The sequence below is a fragment of the Myxine glutinosa genome, chromosome 1, assembly GCF_964187855.1.
Source record: "Myxine glutinosa chromosome 1, kmMyxGlut1.1, whole genome shotgun sequence".
In the NCBI taxonomy this organism is placed as follows: domain Eukaryota; kingdom Metazoa; phylum Chordata; class Myxini; order Myxiniformes; family Myxinidae; genus Myxine; species Myxine glutinosa.
The window spans coordinates 19659927-19684646 of NC_136261.1; the positions used below are offsets into that span (position 1 = coordinate 19659927).

Genomic DNA, 24720 nt, shown 5'->3' on the forward strand with positions numbered 1-24720 from the left:
AATCCATGATGCAAAGATCGGTATTTGACGCAACTGTAATTTCTATTTCTTTTTATTAACAACTAGCAGAGTTACCTGGTGATGCCTGGAAAATAAAGTCAGTCAAGCAATTTAGTTTTGCTATTCTGTTTATTTGTAGTGGGCGTTTTATAGTCAGAAAAAGCCACGCCCCTTGGGCACGCCCTGATGCCACGCCCCTTGGGCACGCCCCTAGTCTAAATCTGATGCGCCCATGTTGTTTGTCGTGAAAAGTTACCCCCCATGGTACCCATTTTCCCTCTCTAAGTCACTTCCTTCGGCTGTCCATGAGGCACAACCGAACAGACGTTCACAAATAGGGATACCGAAGATAGAAAAAGAAGATAGAAGAAGATATGGAGGATTAAAAGATTTTCAGATATTTATGAGAATTTAATAACCTTATTTTCAAAATAAATTTTCAACAAAATGGCTGAAAATATTCTAAAAACCTAGAGTACTGCTCATAATGAATCTCACGAGGACATGTTGAAAAGTAATGCCTCCTATTCTTTTTCTCCAATACAGGTAAAGATATTCGAATGAAGCAAAGACAGATACTAACATCAATCTTTATTCTACCATGCGGCATATTTATTTATCAACATCATCACGACTGCGATCCACACATTTCAGCCAACGATCAAGTCGTCTTGTGATGCTGTCACAATATATCTGTGCATCTTGCTGATGTAACCAATGCTCAGTGGCCTTGACATCATCATCAGAAGAAAAATGTTCTCCACGAAGGGGTTTCTTAAGTTTGGGGAAGAGATGAAAATCTGACGGAGCCAGGGTTGGGGCAGGTGATCGATCCAATGTGGTGGTACCTCATTGACCATCTTTTACTCTCGGGATCAAATGGTGCCCCCAACTCTCATCTCCAGTCATCTCATCTCCAGTCATCACATCTACAGTCATCTCATCTCCAGTATTCTCATCTCCAGTCGTAACATCTCTAGTCAGTCATCCCAACTCTTATCTCCAGCCATCTCCAGTCATCTCATCTGCAGTCATCTCATCTCCAGTCATCACATCTACAGTCATCTCATCTGCAGTATTCTCATCTCCAGTCGTAACATCTCTAGTCAGTCATCCCAACTCTTATCTCCAGCCATCTCCAGTCATCTCATCTCCAGTCATCTCATCTGCAGTCATCTCATCTCCAGTCATCTCATCTGCAGTCATCACATCTCTAGTCATCTCATCTGCAGTCATCACATCTCCAATCATCTCATCTGTAGTCATCACATGTCTAGTCATCTCATCTGTAGTCATCACATCTCCAATCATCTCATCTGCAGTCATCACATCTCAAGTCATCTCATCTGCAGTCATCACATCTCGTCATCTCATCTGCAGTCATCATATCTCCAGTCAACTCATCTGCAGTCATCACATCTCCAGTCATCTCATCTGCAGTCATCACATCTCCAGTCATCTCATCTGCAGTCATCACATCTCCAGTCATCACATCTCCAGTCATCTCATCTGCAGTCATCACATCTCCAGTCATCTCATCTGCAGTCATCACATCTCCAGTCATCTCATCTGCAGTCATCACATCTCTAGTCATCTCATCTGCAGTTATCACATCTCAAGTCAGTCATCTCAACTTTTAACTCCAATCATCTCCAGTCATCTCATCTCCAGTCATCTCATCTGCAGTCATCACATCTCCAGTCATCTCATCTGCAGTCATCACATCTCCAGTCATCTCATCTGCAGTCATCACAACTCTAGTCATCTCATCTGCAGTCATCACATCTCCAATCATCTCATCTGCAGTCATCACATCTCACATCAGTCATCTCAACTTTTAACTCCAATCATCTCCAGTCAGTCATCCCAACTCTCATCTCCAGCACTTCACAACTCACAGCACTGATAATATCATGCTGCCCTTTGCCATCTTGAGACATCTGTTTCAGAATCATGAAACTTCGCACCCATTGGCGGGAAGAACTAATGTGCTGACTGTGCTTGTTTCATTTGAATATCTTCAACTGTTTTGGAGAAAAATAATAGGAGGCAGTACTTTTCAACACGTTATTAATGTGACAACTAATTGTCATCAACCTCATCATCATCATCATTGTCCACTCTGCATCATCATGAACTATGCTCTACACAAAGCATCGTTTCTGCCGAAGTAGTTTCTTGGATAGGGTTACAGTCCTGGACGGGTCATCACTCTAATGCAGGATACTTGACTGAGTGCAATCTTACTATAATTCACTAAATGTCTGTCTGTTCCCAGGTACCGCAAAAACGGCTGAACCGATCGCAACTAAATTTTGGGTGGGTAATCCTGGGAGCCCCTGGAGTAAAATAGGCTAAATTGTTTTTCCAATTTTTTTTTCCAATTTTTCCAATTTTCCAGTTTTTCCAAACACGATGGAATAATATTTACCGATATGAACAGTGATGTGGCTTTTATTGAAATTCTACAAATACTGTTTAGATTTTGATGATTTGCGTGTGATATGATTTAACGGATGTTTATATAAATCGTTTAAAATAAAATAAATAGCACCGCAAAGTGGGCGTAACCCCTCAGCCCATGCATGCATGGTGGAAACCAATTTCAAGATGGCTGCCGTGGCGGCCATATTGAAAATCGCAGCGCGCCCATTTTCGAAAGGCACCTTCCTCTACCCAACCGCAACACACTGCAAACATGGATTTAATCGGACGAGCCATTCTGCTCGAAATTGATGGAAACCAAAAGTTGACGGACGCCCGGATGGCTGCCTTGGCGGCCATATTGAAAATCGCAGCGCGCCCATTTTCGAAAGGAACCGACCTCTACTCAACCCCAACACACACTGCAAAAATGGACTTAATCGGACAAGCCGTTCTCCTTGAAATTGATGGAAACCAAAAGTTGACGGACGCCCGGACGACGCCCGTGACGACAATACCCCTTAGCCCAATTTGGGCTGAGGGGTGAAAAGCCTTCAATTTCTGATATTTTGCCTTTTCATTTGGGCCTCCCAATTGAAGCCTCGCCCATAGGGCGGGTACTGTTGCTAGTCATTTGTAATTTGTTGTGGTGCCGGCGATAACTCGCCTACTCTTCGTGAAGGACGCTGTGTGATCTTTAACATCCACCAAGTAATGGTGGTAGACGGGATGCCAGTTTAACGTGGTGATGTGATGGGTGACATCGGTAAATGTATGGTGTGGTGGGGGTGCAGGAGAGTGGGCACGGTAGGAGGGCTCAGTGGGGTCGTGATAACTGTCACCCGTGATAACACTAACAATAAACCCGCAAACTGTCACCCGCATCACCCTGCCATCACACTTCACGGCCTGTGAAACACTGGGATGACAGTTTATCGCTGGGTCAGGATTCAAACCTAGGCTAAACAGCCCAAAGTTTGCACATCTTTACTCAATCTTACTAGCCCACAACTAATAGTTGTATATTATCAAATTCGTTTGTATATTTTATCAAAGGTTTGTGCACGCACCTGCTGTATGCTTGAGGGTTATGGTTTATAGCTTTGTGTGAGATCATGGAATAATCTTCATGGTATTACTTTACTTATGGCTGGACTTCGGGTTTGGGTCAATAGCATGGTTCAGTTCATTTTAGTTTAGTTTTGTGGTTAGTGTTGGTTTCATATTTGGGTGAGGCCGAGGGTTTGCAGTTTTGATCATGGCTAAAGATTTGGGTTAGTTTAGGTTTTGTGCTCTCCGCTTCAAGCTTTATAGCCATGACATAAAGAATAAAAGTTTTTTAAATTCATAGATGAGTGAGTACTGTTGTGGTATAGCCAAAGCCAAATTAATGTCATATTCAACAATGTATCTAAATTTGCCAGAAACAGAAAATGCAGGAGCTCCATGGTACAATGTTTTAGAGCACAAGTCCTTGTTTCAGATTGCAAGGGCCATACCTTGGGGGCAAAAAGCAATAAACGCCAAATGAGATTTCATGTTGAGAAATGTAAGGTTTCAGTAACTGGCAAAGCTAACTGCAGTAGAGATTATTTATTATGTGGAGATACTTTAGTGTAATACTCATGAGAACCACTTGGACAAAGCAAACTGCGCAACGTCAGCCAGTAATATACAAGACAGAGGTGTATGTCCATGGAAGGGAAGGGTATGAACCAAGAGAAATGATGTCGGCGTTATTTAGTACAGTACAGCTTCATGTTGAATCATTTTATTTTTGTAAATTTAGTACAGTCGTGTTTCTTTGCAAATTACAAGCTTGGAAATATTCAGTGACTCACTGCCAGAAAAAATTTTCTTTGTAAGAAAATATTTTCTTAAAATAAGAAAAGTTTTTCTTGAAACAAGGTGCATAACACAACAACTTTTCACTGAAACAAACTTTTCGAGGTGCATAACATTTTTTTCTCATGGTTTTCTTGATTCAAGAAAACTTTTCTTTTGTTAAGAATTTTTTTGTATATGGCGTCATGGGCTGTTGAAGAGCTAGATACACAAAATGGATCAGGATGCAACATAACAAAAGGAACAGCTGAAAGAAGAGTGGGAAATGCCCCAACAGCAGGGCCGAGGGACAAAAACTAGGGAGAAGCACACCTCGACTATCACCAGTAGGCCGGAATGTACCAGGGGCACAAACCAACGATTCAACACAACAAAATATGGTTTCGGCCAGAAAGACAAGGATTTAAATAAAATAGTAAAACTCAACATATCAAAGCCAGGAAACTTCGCTTAGATAAACTGGAAGGAGCAACTGCCGATCAGGATGCCCACATGTGGCAAAACCCCAAACCGGAAGTCTTTTAAAAATTTGTACACATAGTCCACGGTCAAGGAAGAGCTATTACACTCAACGGATTAGGACATAACAAGACAAATGGAATAGTAGAGAGAGAGGGGGAAAACACCAATAGCGGATTTGAAGGCCAAGATAGATGAAGATTTGGACAAATAATGGGTGTGGCGCGGAATGGGGGGCAGCAGAAGATGGTTGGGTCGGACAGAAGGAAACTCCCAGGAGGGAAAAATTGTAAACATGAGTTTTTCTTAGTTTTCTTACGAAGAAAACTATTTTTGGCAGCGTTAACTAAGAGATTTATAATTTTTTTATTTTATAAAAGAACATTTTTTAATATGAAATAGGCAAAGCCACGAAACGAATGAAGAACTGGAGAAAACTAAATAACTGAAAAATATGTATGTATAGGAAGGAATAATTAAACTAGAACAATGTGACTGTGTCGCCAATATGCCTCTGCATAGTCCCACAATGGGTAGATGCCATCACCCTGCATATGTATGGGTATTGGATCACGTTTGTGAAGTTTCGTGTTGATCGGATAAGGTTCGTTTTTCTATCCAAGATGGCTGCCAAACCATGTGACCTATGACATCATCATTTTCAAACTATATGCAGCAATGGTGTTCGACGATATTTGTAAAATTTCGCATCAATAGGGTGAGCGGTGTCAGAGATATAATTATTTAATATTTTCCTTCAATCCAAAATGGCTGCCAAAGCATGTGACCTATGTTGTCATAAATTTAATATTTCAATACAAATGGGTCATAGATCATGTGCATGTAATTTCAGATTTTTAGGAAAAGGAATTTGATTGAAACATTTTTGGCTGGTATACCACTTCACCTATGATGTCATCATTATCATGCTTTTGCTCCCCATCGGGTGTACTTGAAAATGTGCCAAGTTTCAAAATTTTCCATTCAGCAGTTTCCGAGAAATAATTTCTTAATTATTTGCTTTTAATCCAAGATGGCTGCCATACCACGTGACCTATTGCATCACAATTATCATAAAAAACATTCTGCATGGGTGTCACTCCTACCCTGAAAGTTTTGTCTCAATCGGACATGTGGTTGCTGAGAAAAACGAGGTTTAGCCCGGAAGGTTACTCCCTCCTCCGGTATGATAGACCTGAGCCTCGGCCTGGTGGTGGGGTGGCTATCTTTGTCAAAAACTCTCTTCCTCACTCTCCTTGCACTGCTCTCTTTCCTCCTCACCCGCAGGAGTACCTCTGGTTACGGCTTCCTCTCCGCTCCCACCTTTTGTTCATATGTGTTCTGTACCGTCCCCCAAACAGTGATGACTCCATCTACATTTCACTGTCTGACAACATGGACCAACTTCTATCCACTCATCCCAACTCTCTCTTCCTCATATGTGGTGACTTCAACTGTCATCATGCCACCTGGTTGGGTGTGGGTTCCTCTCTCACTAGTCATGGCACCTCAGCAAAGGACTTCTGTGACTCACTGGGATTGACACAATCTGTCAATTTCCCGACCCGGATCTCAGCCAATGGAGTATCTTCTCTTCTAGACTTGGTTATGACAAACTTCCCTGCTAATGTCTGCTGCTCTTCTTCTGCTCCAATCGGTTCTTCTGATCATGTGCTTGTCAAAGTGGACATCTCTCTGGCCATTCTCAGAGAGCCTCCTCAGCGTCGACGAGTCTGGCATTTCACTCAGGCCGACTGGGACGGTCTTCAAGCAGCCATCAATCGTCTGGATTGGTCTCCCATCTCCACTGCCTCTGACATCAATTCTTCCTGGGAATTCTTCCAAAGCAAACTGATCTCTCTCATGCACAGATTTATCCCATCTCGCCTTCAATTGTCTTACCCTTCCTCCCGTCCATGGTACACCGAATCTTGTGGTGAGGCAGTTGCCCTGAAACAACTTGCCTTTGCCTCTTGGAAGGCTAATCCAACTGAAGGAAATCTCAGTTCCTTCCACCAAGCTCGGAACAAGTGTGTGTCTACCCTCAGGAGTGCCAGGAAGCACTATCTCTCCTCACTCAAGAATGAACTCTCAAACCTGTCTCCTTCCTCCAAATCCTGGTGGCGTCTGGTCAAATCCGTTTCTGGTGTTTGTTCCCCCTCCATCCCCTCCCTTACCTCAAATGGCCACACAGTTGACATCGCACGTGACAAAGCCGAATGCCTCAACTCTGTGTTCGCCTCGAAATCCTTAGTCCCAAACCCATCTCTCTCTGTTCCCACCTTTCCCAGTCGAACCCAACTGCTCCTGGACTCTGTGTCCTTCTCTCCTGACAAGGTGGAGGAGTTTTTGTCAAACCTCGACTCTGATTCTGCAACTGGACCAGACGGCATCAGCCCACGGGTCCTAAAATCCTGCTCTGCCGCTCTATCTCACCCTCTCTCTGTTCTTTTCGCCCTATCTTTTGCTCAAGGTCATCTGCCAGCATCCTGGAAATCAGCTAACATTACCGCTTTACACAAAAAAGGTGCAAAAACAGATCCTTGCAACTACAGACCAATCAGCCTGCTCCCAATTATCAGCAAAGTCATGGAATCCATCATTGCTTCGGATATGAAATCTTTCCTCTTCTCCAATGGCTTGATCTCTGATCATCAATTTGGTTTCAGACCAGGTCACTCTACTCTGGACATGCTGCTTCTGCTGTCTCAACAATGGATGGAGGTCCTCAATGCCAAACAGGAAATCAGAGCTGTCTCCCTTGACATATCAAGGGCCTTTGATACGGTCTGGCACCCAGCTCTGCTCACCAAACTCTCCTCCTATGGTATCCATGGAAATCTCCATGCATGGCTTGCGGACTTCCTCTCTGGTCGTAGTCAACGTGTGGCCCTGAATGGATTTCTCTCATCTCCCCTTCCTGTTCAGGCTGGAGTTCCCCAAGGAAGTGTGCTGGGCCCTGTGCTTTTTCTGGTCTTTATCAATGATCTCTCTGACTCTCTGGAAAATCCTCTCTATCTCTTTGCTGATGACTCCACTCTCTGCCGCTCCATTCCTCTTCCCTCAGATCGGCAGTCTGCAGCCTCCTCACTCTCTGAAGACCTGGACAAAATCACAGACTGGTCAAACAAGTGGAACATGTCTTTCAATCCTGCCAAATCTCACTCTCTTACTATGTCTCTCCGAAAAGATCGACTGGACAACCCTCCCATCTACTTTCTCAACAATCCTCTCCAAGAAGTTCTGTCACTCAAGCTTTTGGGTCTCACTATCTGCCATGATCTTTCTTGGGAAAACCACATTTCCAAGCTGGCCTCCAAAGCCAGTCGCCGACTGGGCATCCTCCGTCGTGCGAAGTCCTTCCTCGGCACACCTGAGCTCCTCACCACATACAAGGCTTTCATCCGCAGCTCAATGGAATACTGTTCTCCCCTATGGGCTGGTGCTCCTGCCTCACACCTGGCTCGGCTTCACGCTGTTGAATCCAAAGCTTTCAAAATCATTGGAATCTCCCGCGATGAAGCTATCTCTGAGGGCCTTTCACTCACTCACCGCAGGCAGGTAGGTGGTCTTTCTGTCTTCTACCGACTCCTCTCCGGCCTTGCTCCCCCAGCTCTCTCTGTGCTCTGTCCCCCAAATATTCCTACAGGTCGCACAAGATCTGCCAGCAACCCTCTGATGGTTAAACTGCCGAAATCTCGGCTCTCTGCTCACCTTCACTCTTTCATTCCTCTTTTCTCCCGCCTGTGGAACAAACTCCCACACTCCCTTCAATCCCTCTCCTCCCTCCAGGTCTTTAAAACAGCTGTTCACCACCATCTCTTATCTTCCCCCATCCATAACCTTGATCTTTTCTACCCCCACTAATTCACCCCAGATCCACCTTGTTTGAAATTCCAACTTATTTCCTGGAAATCCTGGCAGTGTCCATATGTTTATACCTCTCCCACCCCCCCCCCCCCCCCTTCACATGCCTCCCCCCCTTCACATGCCTCCCCCCCTTCACATGCCTCCCCCCCAAAGCCCTCTCCCTCCCACAGATCTCTCGATGTCTCCATGTCTCTCGGTCCCTGCTCTCAAATGTTGTGTTTGTGTCCTTCCCCCTCTCTCCCCATCTTGTCTACCGCTCCCGATGTTATTTGTTTTATGTGTCTGTTTGTCTTTCTGTGTGATTAATGTTCGCTCTTTCACGAGCCTCGATCTTGTATACAAAACAAAACAAAACAAAAAAAAAAAAAAAAAAAAAAAAGATGGACAGACGGACAACCCGAAAACATAATGTCTCCGGCGACTTTGGCGGCGGAGGCATAAAAAAATTAAATCACGGAATTGTGTCAACACTATATGTACAACTACTTGAACAAACCTCAAATACCAGCGCTCAATTCTCACTGAAGTTATTCAAGGTAGTGATGTATTCGACACGATTTCCAAACACAGTGGGCTAGAGAGTTTATTCTTCTTCTTCATTTTGGTTCCAGAATCGCCTCCAGCGTGCGTTTAAACACAAACTATTTTTTATTTCCGGTTTGTTATCCTCGTTGTCTTTATTGGTTTTAGTCTCCAAGAGATAATAATAGCAGTAAATGAAAATTGTTTTTCCTTTTATTTTGGCAAATATACCCAAAATGCAATATAAACAAATATGGCTGCCTGCATGAGTAATGGCCGCCTGCATGGGTAATGGCTGCCTCCATGTAGTGACGTAGGTGGTGACGTAGTCGACACTATTTCCAAACACGGTGGGTCAGAGAGTTTCCTCTTATTCATTTTGCTCTGTCTCTTACGTATGTATGTACATGTATGTATGTACCTATCGAACGAACTTTGTTCGTTATTAATGGTCACGGTAGAAATTATTCAAGCAATCCAAGAAGGAAATTAGGTCTACACTTCATAAGGAAAGTACAGTAGTTGGGTTGTAAAACCTTCTTTCAGCGATTAGTGAATTTAACAATCGTCATTGGAAGAAAATAAACAGTTTTAAAAGACCTAAGCATACAAAGCGAGATCTTGGCCTTCTCTCACTACTCCATGTATGGGCAAGTTGAAGGGAGTATGACAAAAACTCTCATAATGGCCCCTCAGGATACATCTAAATTCTTCGAATCTCAGGGGGGTGTTTTTTGAAAAAAATCTATTTAAAAGACATGGAGAGATTGGGGTGGAGGGGTGGGTCAAAGATTTCTCTCTTTGAAATTTCACCTCAAGTTTCTTTCCAGGAACCAAACCGTGGTTGGCTAATTGTATGGAAATTAGTGGGCGATGAGCATCATTGTTGTACACCGCTCCTTTCCTATGCCATCTCCAGGCACTGCATAACGTCATTGCCGGGCACCGAAGGGGGCTCGGCAATCACGCACGCTGAAAGGGAGTACTCAGTTTTCACTCTGGTTGTTTGTTTGTTTGTTTTCTTTTGTTTTCTTGTTTGTTTTCTTGTTTGTTTTCTTGTTTGTTTGTCCGGGCGATATCTCAGCCATCCTTTGAGCTAGGAAGCTGAAATTTCGGCACAGTAGTGAGCAAGTCCTTTGTCAAAAACGGTGGTTTTTAATTTTTTTTTATTAATCAATTCATTGATGAGTTACTTCATTATTATCGATTAATTAAGTACTTATACATTTCCTTTCTCATCTGGGCAATATCTCAGGCACCTTTTGACCTAGGAAGCTAATATTTGGACATGACAATGACCAAGTGATTTGGCTGTAAAGGGTATTTTTGATTTATTCATTAATCAATTAATCGATTAATTATTTATTGATTCATAAATAAATTATTTAATTTTTTATTCATGCCTTATTTAATTAAATTTATAAAAATTACATCGATTGGTTTAGTTATGTTATTAGCCAATTGATTAAGAAAATATTTTTTAACAATCTTTTGTTGATTTTAATTATACAATTAATCAATCAATTATAATTGCACACCTCTCCCTCCCAATACAGTCTCGATGAGCTGCAATGCGGTATTGCCGGGCGCCCGAGGCGCCCTGGCAATCCCGCGCTGGAGGATATTTAATTATTTGGCATGGGGGCGGTGTACTTTGAATGTATCTGCACTTGTTTTAGATATTTTTTGGCTATATCTGAAAAGCTCAAATTTCTTTTTGAAACCTCTTTTTGAAATTTATATTTCTGGGGGCTCACTTTAAGTTGTTAATGGTCCCCACAACAACTTCCACATAAATCCTGCTTGCCTCTTCTTCATAATCTACTCTTCTTAAGGAGAGGGTAAGTCAAGAAAAAGGAAATTGAAGAGATGAAGGGTAAGGATAAGTGATTTCAGGAAGTAGTAGAAAATGGAAAGTAGGTTGTGAAGAGAGCGTTGGGGACAGGAACTCAGGGGGTTGAAGGTGGAAGTCAAGCAATTAATTGTGCCACGTTGCGCATGTAACAAACATATCAGTGTTATTCGTAGGTTACCCATTATATCTTTCTTGAACAATTACGGTACAAACAATTCTCATGAGATTTGATACAATTCTCATCTTTATCTCATAAGACATAAGGTGAGAATTTTTAAGGTAGTAACCAAATAAGTTTGTGAACTTGGGATGGTTGAGTAATCAATGAGATGGGTTCTCACTCTGTTTGTCTTCGTGAATCTTTCATCCACAGATAATTGTTGCTGTCATTGATGAATTGTTCGAACCTGAGGCTTGGCCGGCTTGGCGAGGTCTGACCAAACTCCATCGGGCATTGGTCGTCGATCATCTGTTGGAAATTGTAGAACGAGCTGGATTTGCTCTCGCCGGACTTGTCTCGGCTCCTGGAAACCTTACGCTAAATGCCCGCAACCTTGGTGGGTTGTTCATTTGCGGATGTAGTCTGGCTTTTTGGCATTTGTAATAACTTTGACTGACAGGCTGCCTTTTGCTGCACTACAGTTTTACAGGTTTCAGTAATGGGAGAAGCAGAAACTCATCATGTTGGATTCCCAGCAGCAAGAGGCCGGGGTAGTAGTGTCCACCTAACACCATCTGCCATCCCACATTTCAATCCCAGAGGTGAGTCGGATATGTCATGTAATGACACAGCACTGTTTGCTATCTGTGGTATCGATAAGGAATGTATGTTTTTTTGTAAGAGTCAGGATAATTGATCAAGATTTTCTTTAATGTTTCTGAACATTTACTTCCTCACTCAGATGGAACAAATAGTTAATTCACCATTTGGAATGGTTGAGAATTCAATGAAAATTTGATGGATTTCTTATTTTCTTGCTCCAAATTTGCTAATGCTTTCACTCATTAATAACACTTTTATTTGCATCTTGTTGACGGTAACAACCAGGGCTTTTTCTGGATGCCCTGATATAAATAATCCTCTTAAAAACCAACTCTAAAAAATGTAAACCTTCTTTAAAATTCTTTTTTCTTGCTTTTGTAGAATTATTTTTGTTTACTGTAAGAGTTAGAATACTAAAAGGAACACTGATAAGAGATACAACTCTGAACGGAACACTGATAGGGGCTGGAACACTGAATGAAACACTAATAAGAGATAGAAAATTAAACGGAACACTGATAAGAGCTGGAACACTGAATGGAACACTGATAAGAACTGGAACACTGATGAGATAGAACATTAAAAGGAACACTGATAAGAGATAGAACATTAAAAGGAACACTGATAAGAGATAGAATACCAAGTGGAACACTGATGAGAGCTGGAACACTGAATGGAACACTGATAATAGATAGAACTCTAAACGGAACACTGATAACTGATAAGAGATAAAACAATGAACGGAACACTGATAAGAGATAGAACATTAAACGGAACACTGATAAGAGCTGGAACACCGATAATATAGATAGAACACTAAACGGAACACTGATAAGAGCGGGAACAATGAATGGAACACTGATAAGAGATAGAACACTAAACGGAACACTGATAAGAGCTGGAACACCGATAATATAGATAGAACATTAAACGGAACACTGATAAGAGCGGGAACAATGAATGGAACACTGATAAGAGATAGAACACTAAACGGAACACTGATAAGAGCTGGAACACCGATAATATAGATAGAACACTAAACGGAACACTGATAAGAGATAAAACAATGAACGGAACACTGATAAGAGATAGAACATTAAACGGAACACTGATAAGAGCGGGAACACTGAATGGAACACTGATAAGCGATAGAACACTAAACGGAACACTGATATTAAGAGATAGAACACTAAACGGAACACTGATAAGAGATAAAACAATGAACGGAACACTGATAAGAGATAGAACATTAAACGGAACACTGATTAGAGCTGAAATACTAAACGGAACACTGATAAGAGATAGAACATTAAACGGAACACTGATAAGAGCTGCAATACTAAACGGAACACTGATAAGAGATAGAACATTAAACGGAACACTGGTTAGAGCTGAAATACTAAACGGAACACTGATAAGAGATAGAATACCAAGTGGAACACTGATGAGAGCTGAAATACTAAACGGAACACTGACAAGAGCTGGAACACTGAATGGAACACTGATAAGAGCTAGGATACTAGAATAAATGTTTGTTTGTAGAATTATTTTTGTTATATTTATTTATTACCTTTCACCGCTGGAAATCTTTTTTGTATACAAAGTCAAGGCTTGTGTCAGAGCTAGAACACTGAACTGAACAGAACAAAAGGAACAATAGAGAGAGAGAGGGGGGGGGGGGGGGGACACCAACAGCAGGGTTGAAGGATGAAATAGAGATTGAGATAGAGAAAGAGAAAGAGAGAAAAAGAGAGAAAGAGACTGAGAGAGAGACTGACTTGAGCAAATAATGGGCGTGGGGAGGAAAGGGCGGTGCAGGGGAGGATGCATGTGGTGGACAATATGGATAGGAAAGAAAAACTGGAAATTTTGAAGGAAGAGGGCTTTGGGGCCAGGGTAGTTTAACGTGGGGTAGAAAAGATCATGATTTTGGATTGGGGACGATCTGCGATGGTGCTGAACAGCTACCTTGAAGACCTGGATGGAAGTATGAGATTGAAGAGAATGTGGAACTGAATGAAGGTGCAGAATGGAGGTTCATTCCAAACGTGGGGACAAAAAGGGGAACGAATCGATGGAGGTGAGCAGTGATTTTGGATTTAGGTAGTTTCACCAGAAGGAGGTTGATGGTGCACCATGTGTGCACTGCTGAAACCTGGATTGGGGGGCAGGAGAGGGGGAGCACAGAGAGCTGAGGGTGCAAGATCAGAAAGGAGGCGATAGAAGACAGAGAGACCACCGACCTGTCTGCAATGGCAAAGTGACCCATGGACTCAGCTTCGTCGTGGAAGCTTCCAATAATCCTAAAGGCCTTGGTTTCCATGGCGTCAAGCAGAGCAAACTGTGAGGCAGGGGAACCAGCCCAGAGTGGAGAACAGTACTCCACCAAGCTGCAGATGAAATCCTTGTAGGTGCATAGGAGTTCAGGTGTGCCACGGAAGGGCAACGGAGGTTGCCCAGTCGGCGGCTGGCTTTGGAGGCCGACTTTGAAATGTGTTTTGCCCAAGAAAGATCATGGCTGATAGTGCGAGCCATGAGTTTGAATGGAGTGTTGGAAGGTGTATGGGGTGGGGGAGGGTTGCCAGATGGTCCTCTCAGAGAGAGATAGTGAGAGTGTGAGATTTGTCATGAATGAAAGACATATTATAAGTGTTTGACCATATTGTGATTTTGTCAAGGTCTGAAGAGCGAAAAGGTTCCAGTCTGCCTGTCTGCAGAGTGAGGGATGTCAAGACAGTCGACAGAGGGTGGAATCATCAGCAAATAGATAAAGAGGATTTTCCAGAGAGTCAGAGAGATCATTGATGAAGATGAGGAACATGACTCGGCCCAATACGCTGCCACGGGGCTCCCCAGTTTAGACAGGTAGAGGAGAAGAGAGGATTTTATTAAGTGCTACATGCTGATTTCAGGAGTGAGGAAGAGGTCAGTGATCCATGAGAGAACGTAGCCCTGGATGCCATAAGCAGGGAGTTTGGATATCAACGTGGAGTGCCAGACTGTATCAAATGCTTGATATGTGGCCAGAGAAACGGCCCTGATCTCTTGCCTGAGATTGAGGGCTTCCACCCATGGTTAGGAGAGTAGCAGCAGCATGTCCAGGGTAGAATCACTGGGTCTGAAACAGAACTGCTGATCTGATATCAGGCTTTTGGAAAAAAGGAAGGATTGATGTGAACTGCAATGATAGATACCATGGCCTTGCTTACAAGTGGAAGCAAGTTAATGGGGCTGTAGTTAAGGTGATACGTTTTTTGCACCATGTTTTTGTATTGCATTGATGTTAGTTAACCTCCGGGCAGATGGAAACTGATGCAGAAAGAATGGTTGCGTGAACAGAGCAGAAAGAGGATAAACAAGAGCAGTAAAGCAGGTTTTTCGGCCATATGCACTGATGCCCTCTATGGGCTGACAGGATGTCCTTGAAATACGCACACTCACCTCTAAGCTATCTAGCCTGGGTTTGAATCTCGGCCCAGCTACAAACTATCTTCCCTGTGTTTCACAGGCAGCATGATTCATCTATGTGTGTTCCGACCCTCGGATGGACGTTAAACTGGGTGTCCCATCTGCCGGTATTAGTTGGTGGAGGTTAAAGATTCAACGGCAACCTTCACGAAAAGTAGGCGATCTATCACTGGGATCATTACCAAATTCCAAAATCCTGCCCTGGTGACTTAGTCAAACGTCAGGTCTGGCCAGCCGGTTCGTGAAAGAGTTGGTCCAAAAACTTTCCCTCAGAAACCACACAAGGACGTGAGAATAATTGTTCCCCAGATGCACGACACAACGACTTTCTCAGATGTGTTGATATCAATGTCATGATGTGGACAAGCCATGCGGGGTTGCCAAGTTGCTGGTGTTGCTGGTGTTGCTGGTGTTGTTGGTGTTGTTGTGATTTTGTCGCTATTCTCATGAGACTTAATAAATGATTGAGAGTTCTGGTGCGGAACATGGCCTGTTGTTGCCGCACGATCACCACCTGACATCAAACGTTTTGAAACAACGCCCTGAAATTTGGTCGAAAACCTCAGAAAAATGCAAATGTTTGTTTGAGCCACCACTGACTTTCTCCTTTACTCCTGGGAATGTTGTGGAGAACTCAGGGAGCTTCGACGTATCACGTATCACCAGACGTATCACGCCGCTGTGGAACTCATCCAAAAGCCTGAAAAAATGCAGGGCGCCATCTTGCTCCACTACGCTGAAGTCGAAGATTTTCACCAGAACCTTATATTCTCCGAGATGGAGAATCCTGACAATTGAGAACAGGTACTTCCAAAGTTCCACACATACTCTGAGCTCCAGAAGAACGAGGTATTTGTAAGATACAAGTTCTGGCAACGAGGTCAGCATGACAGGGAGTCAATTTGATGATGAGTTTGATGACCAGAGAGAAAAATCTCAGGGATGTGATTGTGTTTGGAGTGGCAGATGGACGAGTGAAAGAGAAACTCTTGAGGGAAGCCAACTCTTCCCTGCAGAGTGGTTCAAGATATTTGTCATGCAGCGGTGGTGAGTAAAACACAGCTTCAAGCAATGTCAACTATTCAGCAGCCCACACAGGTACAGGTTGTGTTTCGGCAAAAGGTAAAAGGAGTGATCGATGGAATCAGGAAGCTGCCACAGAAGGGAGCCAATCACAGAAGACCTGGTGTTATTGGCTATAGCCATAAGTGAGTGGGTAGCTGTGGTAACTGCAGTATATGACACGCACCACATAGTTGCCCAGCATATATCTAGCTCTGTCATGCCTGCAACAAGCCAAACTACTTTCAGGCACAGTGTCGCTCAAAGAAGAGAGGGAAAGCAAAGGGAACAGTCCATACCGTCACACAGGAGTCAGATGACAATGACCCAAATCTGTTCGTAGGGACAGTAACATCGACACCAGCTGTGACAGCCGTGTCCAACTCTGAGGGTGCAGCTTTCTCCGGTATTACAAAAAAAACCCTTGTCAAGTACTCTTCAAGCTTGATGATGGTGCTGACACAAATATTATAACCAAAAACGGCTATTAGTGACTGCGGACCAAATAATGTCTAAGGTGCAACCCAGTGACTCCGAAGGCCTACAACGGCAAGCCCATACCCAGTCTAGGAACATGTCACGCGCAGTTCAAGCGCAAGGGCCGGAACATCACTACCACAGTGGAAGTCATACCAGGTGGCCATTATTAGGGTTCCAGACTGGGTCTTGTAAAGCAGGTGTACGCTGTAGCTACAGAGACCATTATCTGAAAGTCAAGTGCAACCACACTCCAAGAGCAGGTGCAACAGACTCACCCATCACTGTTCGCAGGAGTAGGATGCCTTCCGGGTGTGCACTCTATCTAACTCCGAGAGAATTCAGTACCAATCATTCATGCATTCCAGAGAAAGCAAACAGCCAAATCAGATTATGCATACACCCCAAAGACCTGGATAAGGCAATTCAAAGAGAGCATTTCCAGCTGCCAACCAAGGATAAAATATGGAGTGAGCTCACAGGAACACGTTATTTTTACAAAGATGGATGCTGCGGCTTCGTTCCAACAAGTCAAATTAGATGAGCACTCATCCAAAACTCCATGTGGGCCTATCGGAATCTTGTCTGCTCCAGAAGTGTTTCACAAGAGACTCAAGCAGTTGCTGAAGGCCTTAGCAGGTTGTAGAGTGTTCATCAATGATTTGATTGTATGGGGGCGCACAGGCGAGGGATAACATACATGGTTGGAGGCAGTACTCGATTGCCTAGTCGAGGTGGGACTTCGCCTCAACCTGGACAAGTATAATTTCCGACAGACAGAGATCATGTATTTAAGAGATCACAGGAGGAGTGCAGCCATATCCAACCAAAGAGGAGGCATCACCAGGATACCTGCACCCAATGACAGTGATGCATTGAGAAGAGTGCTCGGATTGGCGATATGCATCAGTAGGTTAGTGCCTAACCTGTCAGCACATACAACAGCTCTCAGGTCATTGTTGGAACAAGACACAGATTGGTCTAGAGACAATGCAGGAACTGATCACAAGCCGATCATTGCAATATCTGGCCAATAACGAGGTTGAGCACCGCCTCACCTTCAAAGACTTCTTCTACGTCTACAAAGTACGAATTGCAGTGGCAGTATACACCGGGAACTACTTGGCTGTTGCAGATACGCTGAGTCGTGCATACCGGAAGAAAGAGGTGCACAGTGAGACTGAAAAGGATGTAGAAGTCCATGTCTACATAGTTATAGCTAACCTTCCTGTCATAGGGGTTAAGTGGGCTGCGCCAGCTGCAGAGACAGCTGAGGATGCCATATTGAAACAGATGATCAGCAGCGTCAAGGATACAAGTATACCGTGCCCAAAGCCTTAATCTGCATTTCAGGATGAACTGAGTGAGGTCACTGGAGTCCTGCTAAAAGGTTCAATGGATAGTTGTTTTTTTTTTAAGCATGCACAGTAGCATGCTCAACAATACCTAGACTGGAGGTTCCCAAACCCAGAGTCGCAAGTCAAACTTGAAAAACCCCCTTCTAAAATCTCGGTTTTTGAGGGAGGGTTTTCATGTCAAAAACATTTTATCTGACAATTGTTATCATAGGTACTGGTACCAAGTCGGTATCAGTACCATTTGGGTCACAAGGCGAATGGGATTTCAAAGTTTGGGTCGTGGACAAAAAAGTTTGGGAACCACTGACCGAGACAATGAGAAGTGCAAACGACTATTGGCCAGGTATGAATAGCCAGATCGAAGACTGTGTGAGCTGTTGTGAAGTATGCTTGAAACACCACAGTGCTTAACGAGAAGATCCCTACCTGGCAATGCTAGCCCACAGAGATGCCTTGTATGGTCGCCAGATGGTTGCCAGCAGACCTCATGGGGTGGAAACTCTGAACCCACCTTCCAACATTAGCTTTGAAGTCAGAGATGTAGTGCCTAGAGGTGATATCCATCACAGGCAAGGAAATTTCACAACTGAAAGCACAGCAAACCATTTGTGTCTGGAGCAATGGCCGTTGGGGTGACAGAAGCCAAATCGTACGGTTGGTCCCAGATCATACGAGTTGGAGCTGGAAGATGGACAAATCTTTCGGAGAAACAGATGCCATTTCATGGCTACAAGGGATCAGCTGCTCAGCCAGTGCCAACTCAACGACAGGTCCAGGGACCGGTGCCTGTCCTAAATCCGAGATGCTGCACTCGGATCACGAAGAAGTCTGCTAGACCTATAGAATAGATGTGAAGCTGTCACCCCAGTTACTATGGCCGTGTCAGTCAACACTGAGGTGACAATGTCAGTCAAAAGAATAGTAAAAAGTTAGCGAAACATTATTAGTCAACATAATATAGTTTAGTGTAGGTTAATTAACACTAGCTAAGAAACAATGCAGTCTCATCCTTGTCTTCATTTAGACCTAGTCGATGTGGATAAACCCTGATACTGATGTTACTCATTTCAAACTGCCTGCCTGACAGTCAAACAAAATTTAAAATCGATTTTTAAGAATGTCATAAAGAACACAAAGAACGGACACAATAAATTAATGTAACGTGTTAAAAATGAGGTGGTGCAAAAGACGCTGCATCAACGGCGGTGAACATCCAAAAAAACGTTTTTTCTACAACCTTAAAATATTTATTTTATTTCGATTGAATTATATGCTTGAACACTGGAGAACACCAATTGCCTTTTGACGCCATCACAACCCTTCAATTTAGGAGTGCAGTACTTGGACAAAATATTACGGCATTTTACGTCATCATTCTTGCCAATTAATTTTGCCGCTCGCAGACCCTCCCCATGTCCTTTCTTCTCATGACTGCGTGGGGTAAGGAGTTCTATGAACTCTCTAGTTTAATATTTGAGCATATTGTGTTGTAATCAGACCAGGGATCTTGAATTTCTCTTTTCTTTCTTCACTAGGGCAGAACAAATTTGTGTTTGCTTTGTACCCAACACTTGGCCACTTGCTGCGAAGTGATGATCAAAATGGAAAGAGCCAAGCTGGAGATATTGGGAAGAGCAAGATGGAGATTCGCAACCCGGGTGTTGGGATCAGGTGGACGGTTGGAAGCCGAGAGAGTCGGGATACGGACTTTGAGTCTTGGGATATCAACTCTGGAGTTCTTGCTGTAGCGGCTGGTAGGCCTAATGGCCGGGTCGTCCTCAATCACCCAATCACTTTCACCCTCGAAATGCTGCAGGTGAGGATCATTGAGCTCAAACTTGTGGACGCACATATTCATAGCTGGCATATTCATCAGACGCATTAAAAATGGAGTAAATATTTTGCAATTTCTATGGTTTCCAGGAAGGAGCAATGGATGTGAAATGTGTGGCCTGGTCCATACCAGAGCAACATTTGGCTTATGAGGAGGTGCTGAGGAAAGAGCAGAGTTTCGAGAAAAAGGGGACTGCAGGCACTGAAGTGGAAGCAGGAAATGATGACGCAGGAATTGGCGAGAATCCTGGGACTGAGAAACATTCAAGTGGTGAAGAGGGTTGGTCAGCACGCGGCTGCCACCTGCTTCATAAAAACAAAAGTCACGTGACATGTTCCTGCAACCACTTGACTCGCTTTGCATTGATATCAGCAAAAAGGATAGAACCAGTAAGCTGTGGCTCAGGTTCTTCCTGTGGGTGTTCCTTTGTACACACATACCGGACTTCCACCATTTGGCGGTGCTTCACTTTTTGCCTTACAATTGGTCATTCTTTTAATTTATTTACTTCCTCCTACCCAATGGTGCAGTGACAATATCAACCTGGGTTGTTGTTGCTGGTTTTATAAAAATTGTCAATCAATTTGTTTCTTAATTGTAAAACATCTTCTTTCATCAACTAGTGGGCCCGTTGGTCCATTGGACAAAATTTTTATGGTCTTCACGGCCTTGTAGCATACCTGCCTGCCGTACTGCTTGAGCATTAGCTTACCTTTCACCAAGCCCAGATGTGCATGGGCCAGGGTGGAGATTATACGTTAGTTATTATTATCAATATTATTATTATTATTATTGTTAAAAGATACGACTATTATTATTGTCGTTAATATTATAAGCATTAATTAATATATCCTTTGTTACAATGTTATCATTGTTTTTGTTATTACCCTCGCCTGAGGAGAGGGTATTGCATTTCAGTCTGTTTGTTTGTTTGTCTGTCTGTTTGTTTGTCTGTCTGTTTGTTTGTCTGTTTGTCTGCACAGAATCAATATGATTTTCTCTGCAACCGTTGGTCCGATTGACAGGAAATTTTCACCAAAGGTGCAACTCCACCTGTAGAATTTTTTCATGATAATTATGACGTCATAGGTCACGTGGTTCGGCAGCCATCTTGGAAAAACCGAAAAACTTTGCACCTCTCTATCTCCGAAAGCGCTGAATATACAAAATTGAGACATGGCTCATTGTGAAGAACTCTCCATGTGGAATAACATCTGTGAATGATGATGTCATAGGTGCCTCCATTATGACATCATAATTTGACAAGTACAAAACGTCATCCGATCAAGATGAAATTTATGGAGCATAATCTAGGAATAAATTAGTGGAGAAAAAAAATAATGATGACGTCATCAGTCACATGGTTCGGCCGCCAGATTTGTTTTAACACAAAATCCTTTAAAACCACTGAAAATACATCCTGGCGAGGGTTTGCAATCTCTGATTGCTCTTTTTCTTGTTTATTTTGTAATTAGAATGCCATGCTGTGAAAGGACCTATTAAGCTGCTCTATACACCTTAACACGGTGTGCGTTTAAAACGTGGGAATTCTTCCGGATTGTTTGTAGTTAATTTGGCCTAATCCACACAGGGGATCATAACTATCAGTTTGGTGTATCACATTCCACATCAGGAAGCTACAGTAGAACTCCATAAAAACGTGCCCCCCCCCCCCCCCCCCCACACACACACACACACACACCTCATCCATTTATCCCCTGTTTTTTTTGTGTTTGCACACCTGTTTTGTTATTCTCTGCTTTGTTAATTTTTCTTCTCACGAGCATGTCTGTTGATACGTTGTTTAAAATTGAAAATTTTACCTTTTGTAGTTAATTCAATATTATTATTATTATTATTATCGTTAAAAGATACGACTGTTATCAGCGCAGGCAAACTAGCCTTAGTATTAACTAAGGCTAGTTTGTATTACTTAGTATTAACTAAGTTAATAATTAATTAATAATAAGTTAATAATAAGTTAATAACTAATTAACTAAGTTAATAATTAAACTTAGTATTAACTAGCCGAAACCCGTGGAACATCCACGGAAGGGAGGATGTGGTGTATGGATAGAGTGTACCATTATGGATGGCATAGGGGATTTTGTAAACCCACCTGATGAGGTTAGCGTACACCGCAATCGACGACACCGGCACAAATGCATGCTCTGGATTGTCCACTCAGTGGACGGCTTGCTGTCGCCTTCGACTGTCCAATCAGCGGAAGGCTTTCTTCGCCTTCACCCAGCAGACGCCAATAAGATGGCGTCGTATCGGCAGTTAATCGGATGCTTTTGGGCCCCAACGTCGGCTAATTCAGATTTTTCGAGTATGGCTGTAGGTGATAAACAAAGAGCGTGGTTCGTAGATCGTAAATCCATTTGTGCCGTGGGCATCGGGTCACTGGGTGCGGTATAAATGGGATAACAAAGTCGAGTCCTTACGCTATTATTATATAGATTAATATATTAATTTAGGTGTTTTTCAATTAGTAGTAATATTATTAGTAATTGAAAATTTTAAACTAGGTGTTTATAAGTTGCACCTTATACACATTTTGTTGCAATTATTATAAGGCTGAAGGAATTTGCAGAGAGTATATTGAAACTGATTTGCTCTTCCTTTTATTTTTGTTTCCTTTTATTTATTCAAGGTCACGGTGTTTGGTCGCTGGCTTTTTCCTCCCTTGCTTGTGGCACGAGTGGGTAGCGGGCTTTCCTTGCTGGGCCTAATGGCCTGTCTTGCCTTGCCGTGCCGTGCCTCACCTTATCGAACCCGCCCGCTACCTGGCACGCATGCACACTTTTGCCTGTGCCTCGCACTCACAGAACTTCTGTTCCTGGGAGGAATCACTCAGATGGATCACCCGGTAAGTTCCTGCAGCCCTGCGTTCTTGAATTTTTTTCGGAAACATGTCAGATGCATATTTCAGCCACTTCAGTATAAATTACAGGTTTTTATGTCGGTGTATATAAAATGACCATCTCAATGAATAGCAATGGAACGCAGAGTAAAACCAGCACTAGACTCAGCTCCAAATCATATGAACAGTTCAAGCTCCATAACTGTATGTGTGCTTTACCTTCTTACCAATGCTTTCCAGCTGCCCTGTGCCATGATTGCCGGTGCACTGCACTACCTGCTGTTGTGCACGGCTGTGTGGTTGTGTTTGGATGCCGTTCGTCTCCATAACTGGCTTTCCTCTCCTCTTATGCCTGCCAATGCCGGGGTGCATGGCTCGCTGGCGCCTTGGCTGGCATTGCCCGCATACGCGCTGCCTGCCCTTGTGCTGGGCCTTTCCGCCGGGCTCAAACCCACGGCCTATGGCACACGCCTCGCGTATGTCATTCCGCATCTCAGACATATGTCTCATGTACAAGCATCTAGGGCTATCAGCATAGCATCGAGATATGTGTATTCGCCTCTGAGCTGTCCAGCCTGGGTTTGAATATCAGCCCAGCTATAAATTGCCACCCTTGTGTTTCACATGCAGGGTAAGGCATCAATGTGTGCTCCGTCCATTGGAAGGATGCTCAGCGATAGGAGCCATCTGCCAGCACTAGTCGTTGGTGGATATTAAAGATCCCATGGTGTTTTTCATAAGGATTCCACGAGTTATTGCCAGCTTCCAAGTCAAATAGTCGAGTATCCTGCAACAGAGTGTTGATCTGTCCAAGATTGATTCTTAGCTTGAAATGTTTCGATCTTCTCTTGTCGGGAATCATGAGTACGGAGTACGGCCCTCCATTATTATCTTTGTCTCCAGCCAGAGCTCGAATCTTGGTTGAGCGAGTGGGCAGAAATTTGCCTGCGCTGAAAATGTAATGCTCCGAGTGGTTTCAGTTCTATTAAACATGGCTGGATGTGTTTAATACAGGAACTTTGGCTTGTGTTCAAAAAAGAAAGTTTCCTTTTCTCATTAAAGGGTCCCCTACTTTTTACAAATAATATGGGTCCCAACTACAGCCCCTGAGGACACATCACACAGCATTTGATGGATGTTACTGGGTTTTTTTTTTTTACACACTTTGTTACACACTTTTATTTAACTTCATCTGAACTTTGTCCCGTTTCAAAACTTTGAGCCGTTCGTTTTCTATGTCCCATACGCCCTAGAGAGCTGAAATTTGGCCCACGGTCCTCTTTTCTGGTACATTTTCATCTATAAAAATGTAATTTTAAAAAAAAATTAAATTTTGTTTGGCCGTTTTAAATGTAAAAAAAATTTGGCCGAATTAAAATGGCCTTCATGAAAATTTGGCCAAATTAATTTAAAAAAATTAAAATTGAAAAATAAATAGGTATCCTGCTTTAAAAAATAGGACTTAAAAAAAATGTGTAAACAAAATTCCCTTTTTAAGGCCATTTTCCCTGCTAGAGTGGGGGTTAGGCTAGCAGGCCCCATGACAATCATCATGGTACCCTTTTTGAGGCAATTTTTTTTTTATGGCCGGATGCCCTTCCTGACGCCGACCCTTTTAGTCGCCTCTTACGGCACGCAGGAATACGATGTCTTACGATGCGCAGGTACCTATTCTAAACCGGGGCACATACCGGCAAATAATTTATAGCCAACATTTAAATAAATGTGTGTAGCCCTAAAACAAGTTTTTTCATTTACTTGTTCTTAAGTGCTTACCTCTTTTTTTCTTTCTTATTCTTCTCTTTTCAGCCAAATATTAGGGGAAATATCTTGTTCAACTGGTAATTCACAATGAAACGTCCTCTTCATTTGATATTTCATGTGGTTTAAGGCTTGTGATGGAGCTGACACACACGC

The 24720-nt window shown here is 43.0% G+C and overlaps 1 protein-coding gene across 4 annotated transcripts in view; it reads left to right on the plus strand.

The window, feature by feature from the left end:
• Nucleotides 1–24720, plus strand: part of LOC137421644 (adhesion G protein-coupled receptor L2) — a 568677-nt gene that overhangs the window by 476048 nt on the left and 67909 nt on the right. For all 4 annotated transcript variants that reach the window (XR_010983380.2, XM_068107903.2, XM_068107911.2 and 1 more), the window contains 6 exons: nt 11349–11532; nt 11618–11737; nt 19639–19919; nt 20027–20326; nt 22594–22809; nt 23044–23279. Coding sequence is in view for 3 of the 4 variants with exons in the window: in XM_068107903.2 (XP_067964004.2) it covers nt 11349–11532; nt 11618–11737; nt 19639–19919; nt 20027–20326; nt 22594–22809; nt 23044–23279 (1337 nt within the window). In the remaining variant the exon portion in view is untranslated. The remainder of the gene's footprint in view (nt 1–11348; nt 11533–11617; nt 11738–19638; nt 19920–20026; nt 20327–22593; nt 22810–23043; nt 23280–24720) is intronic.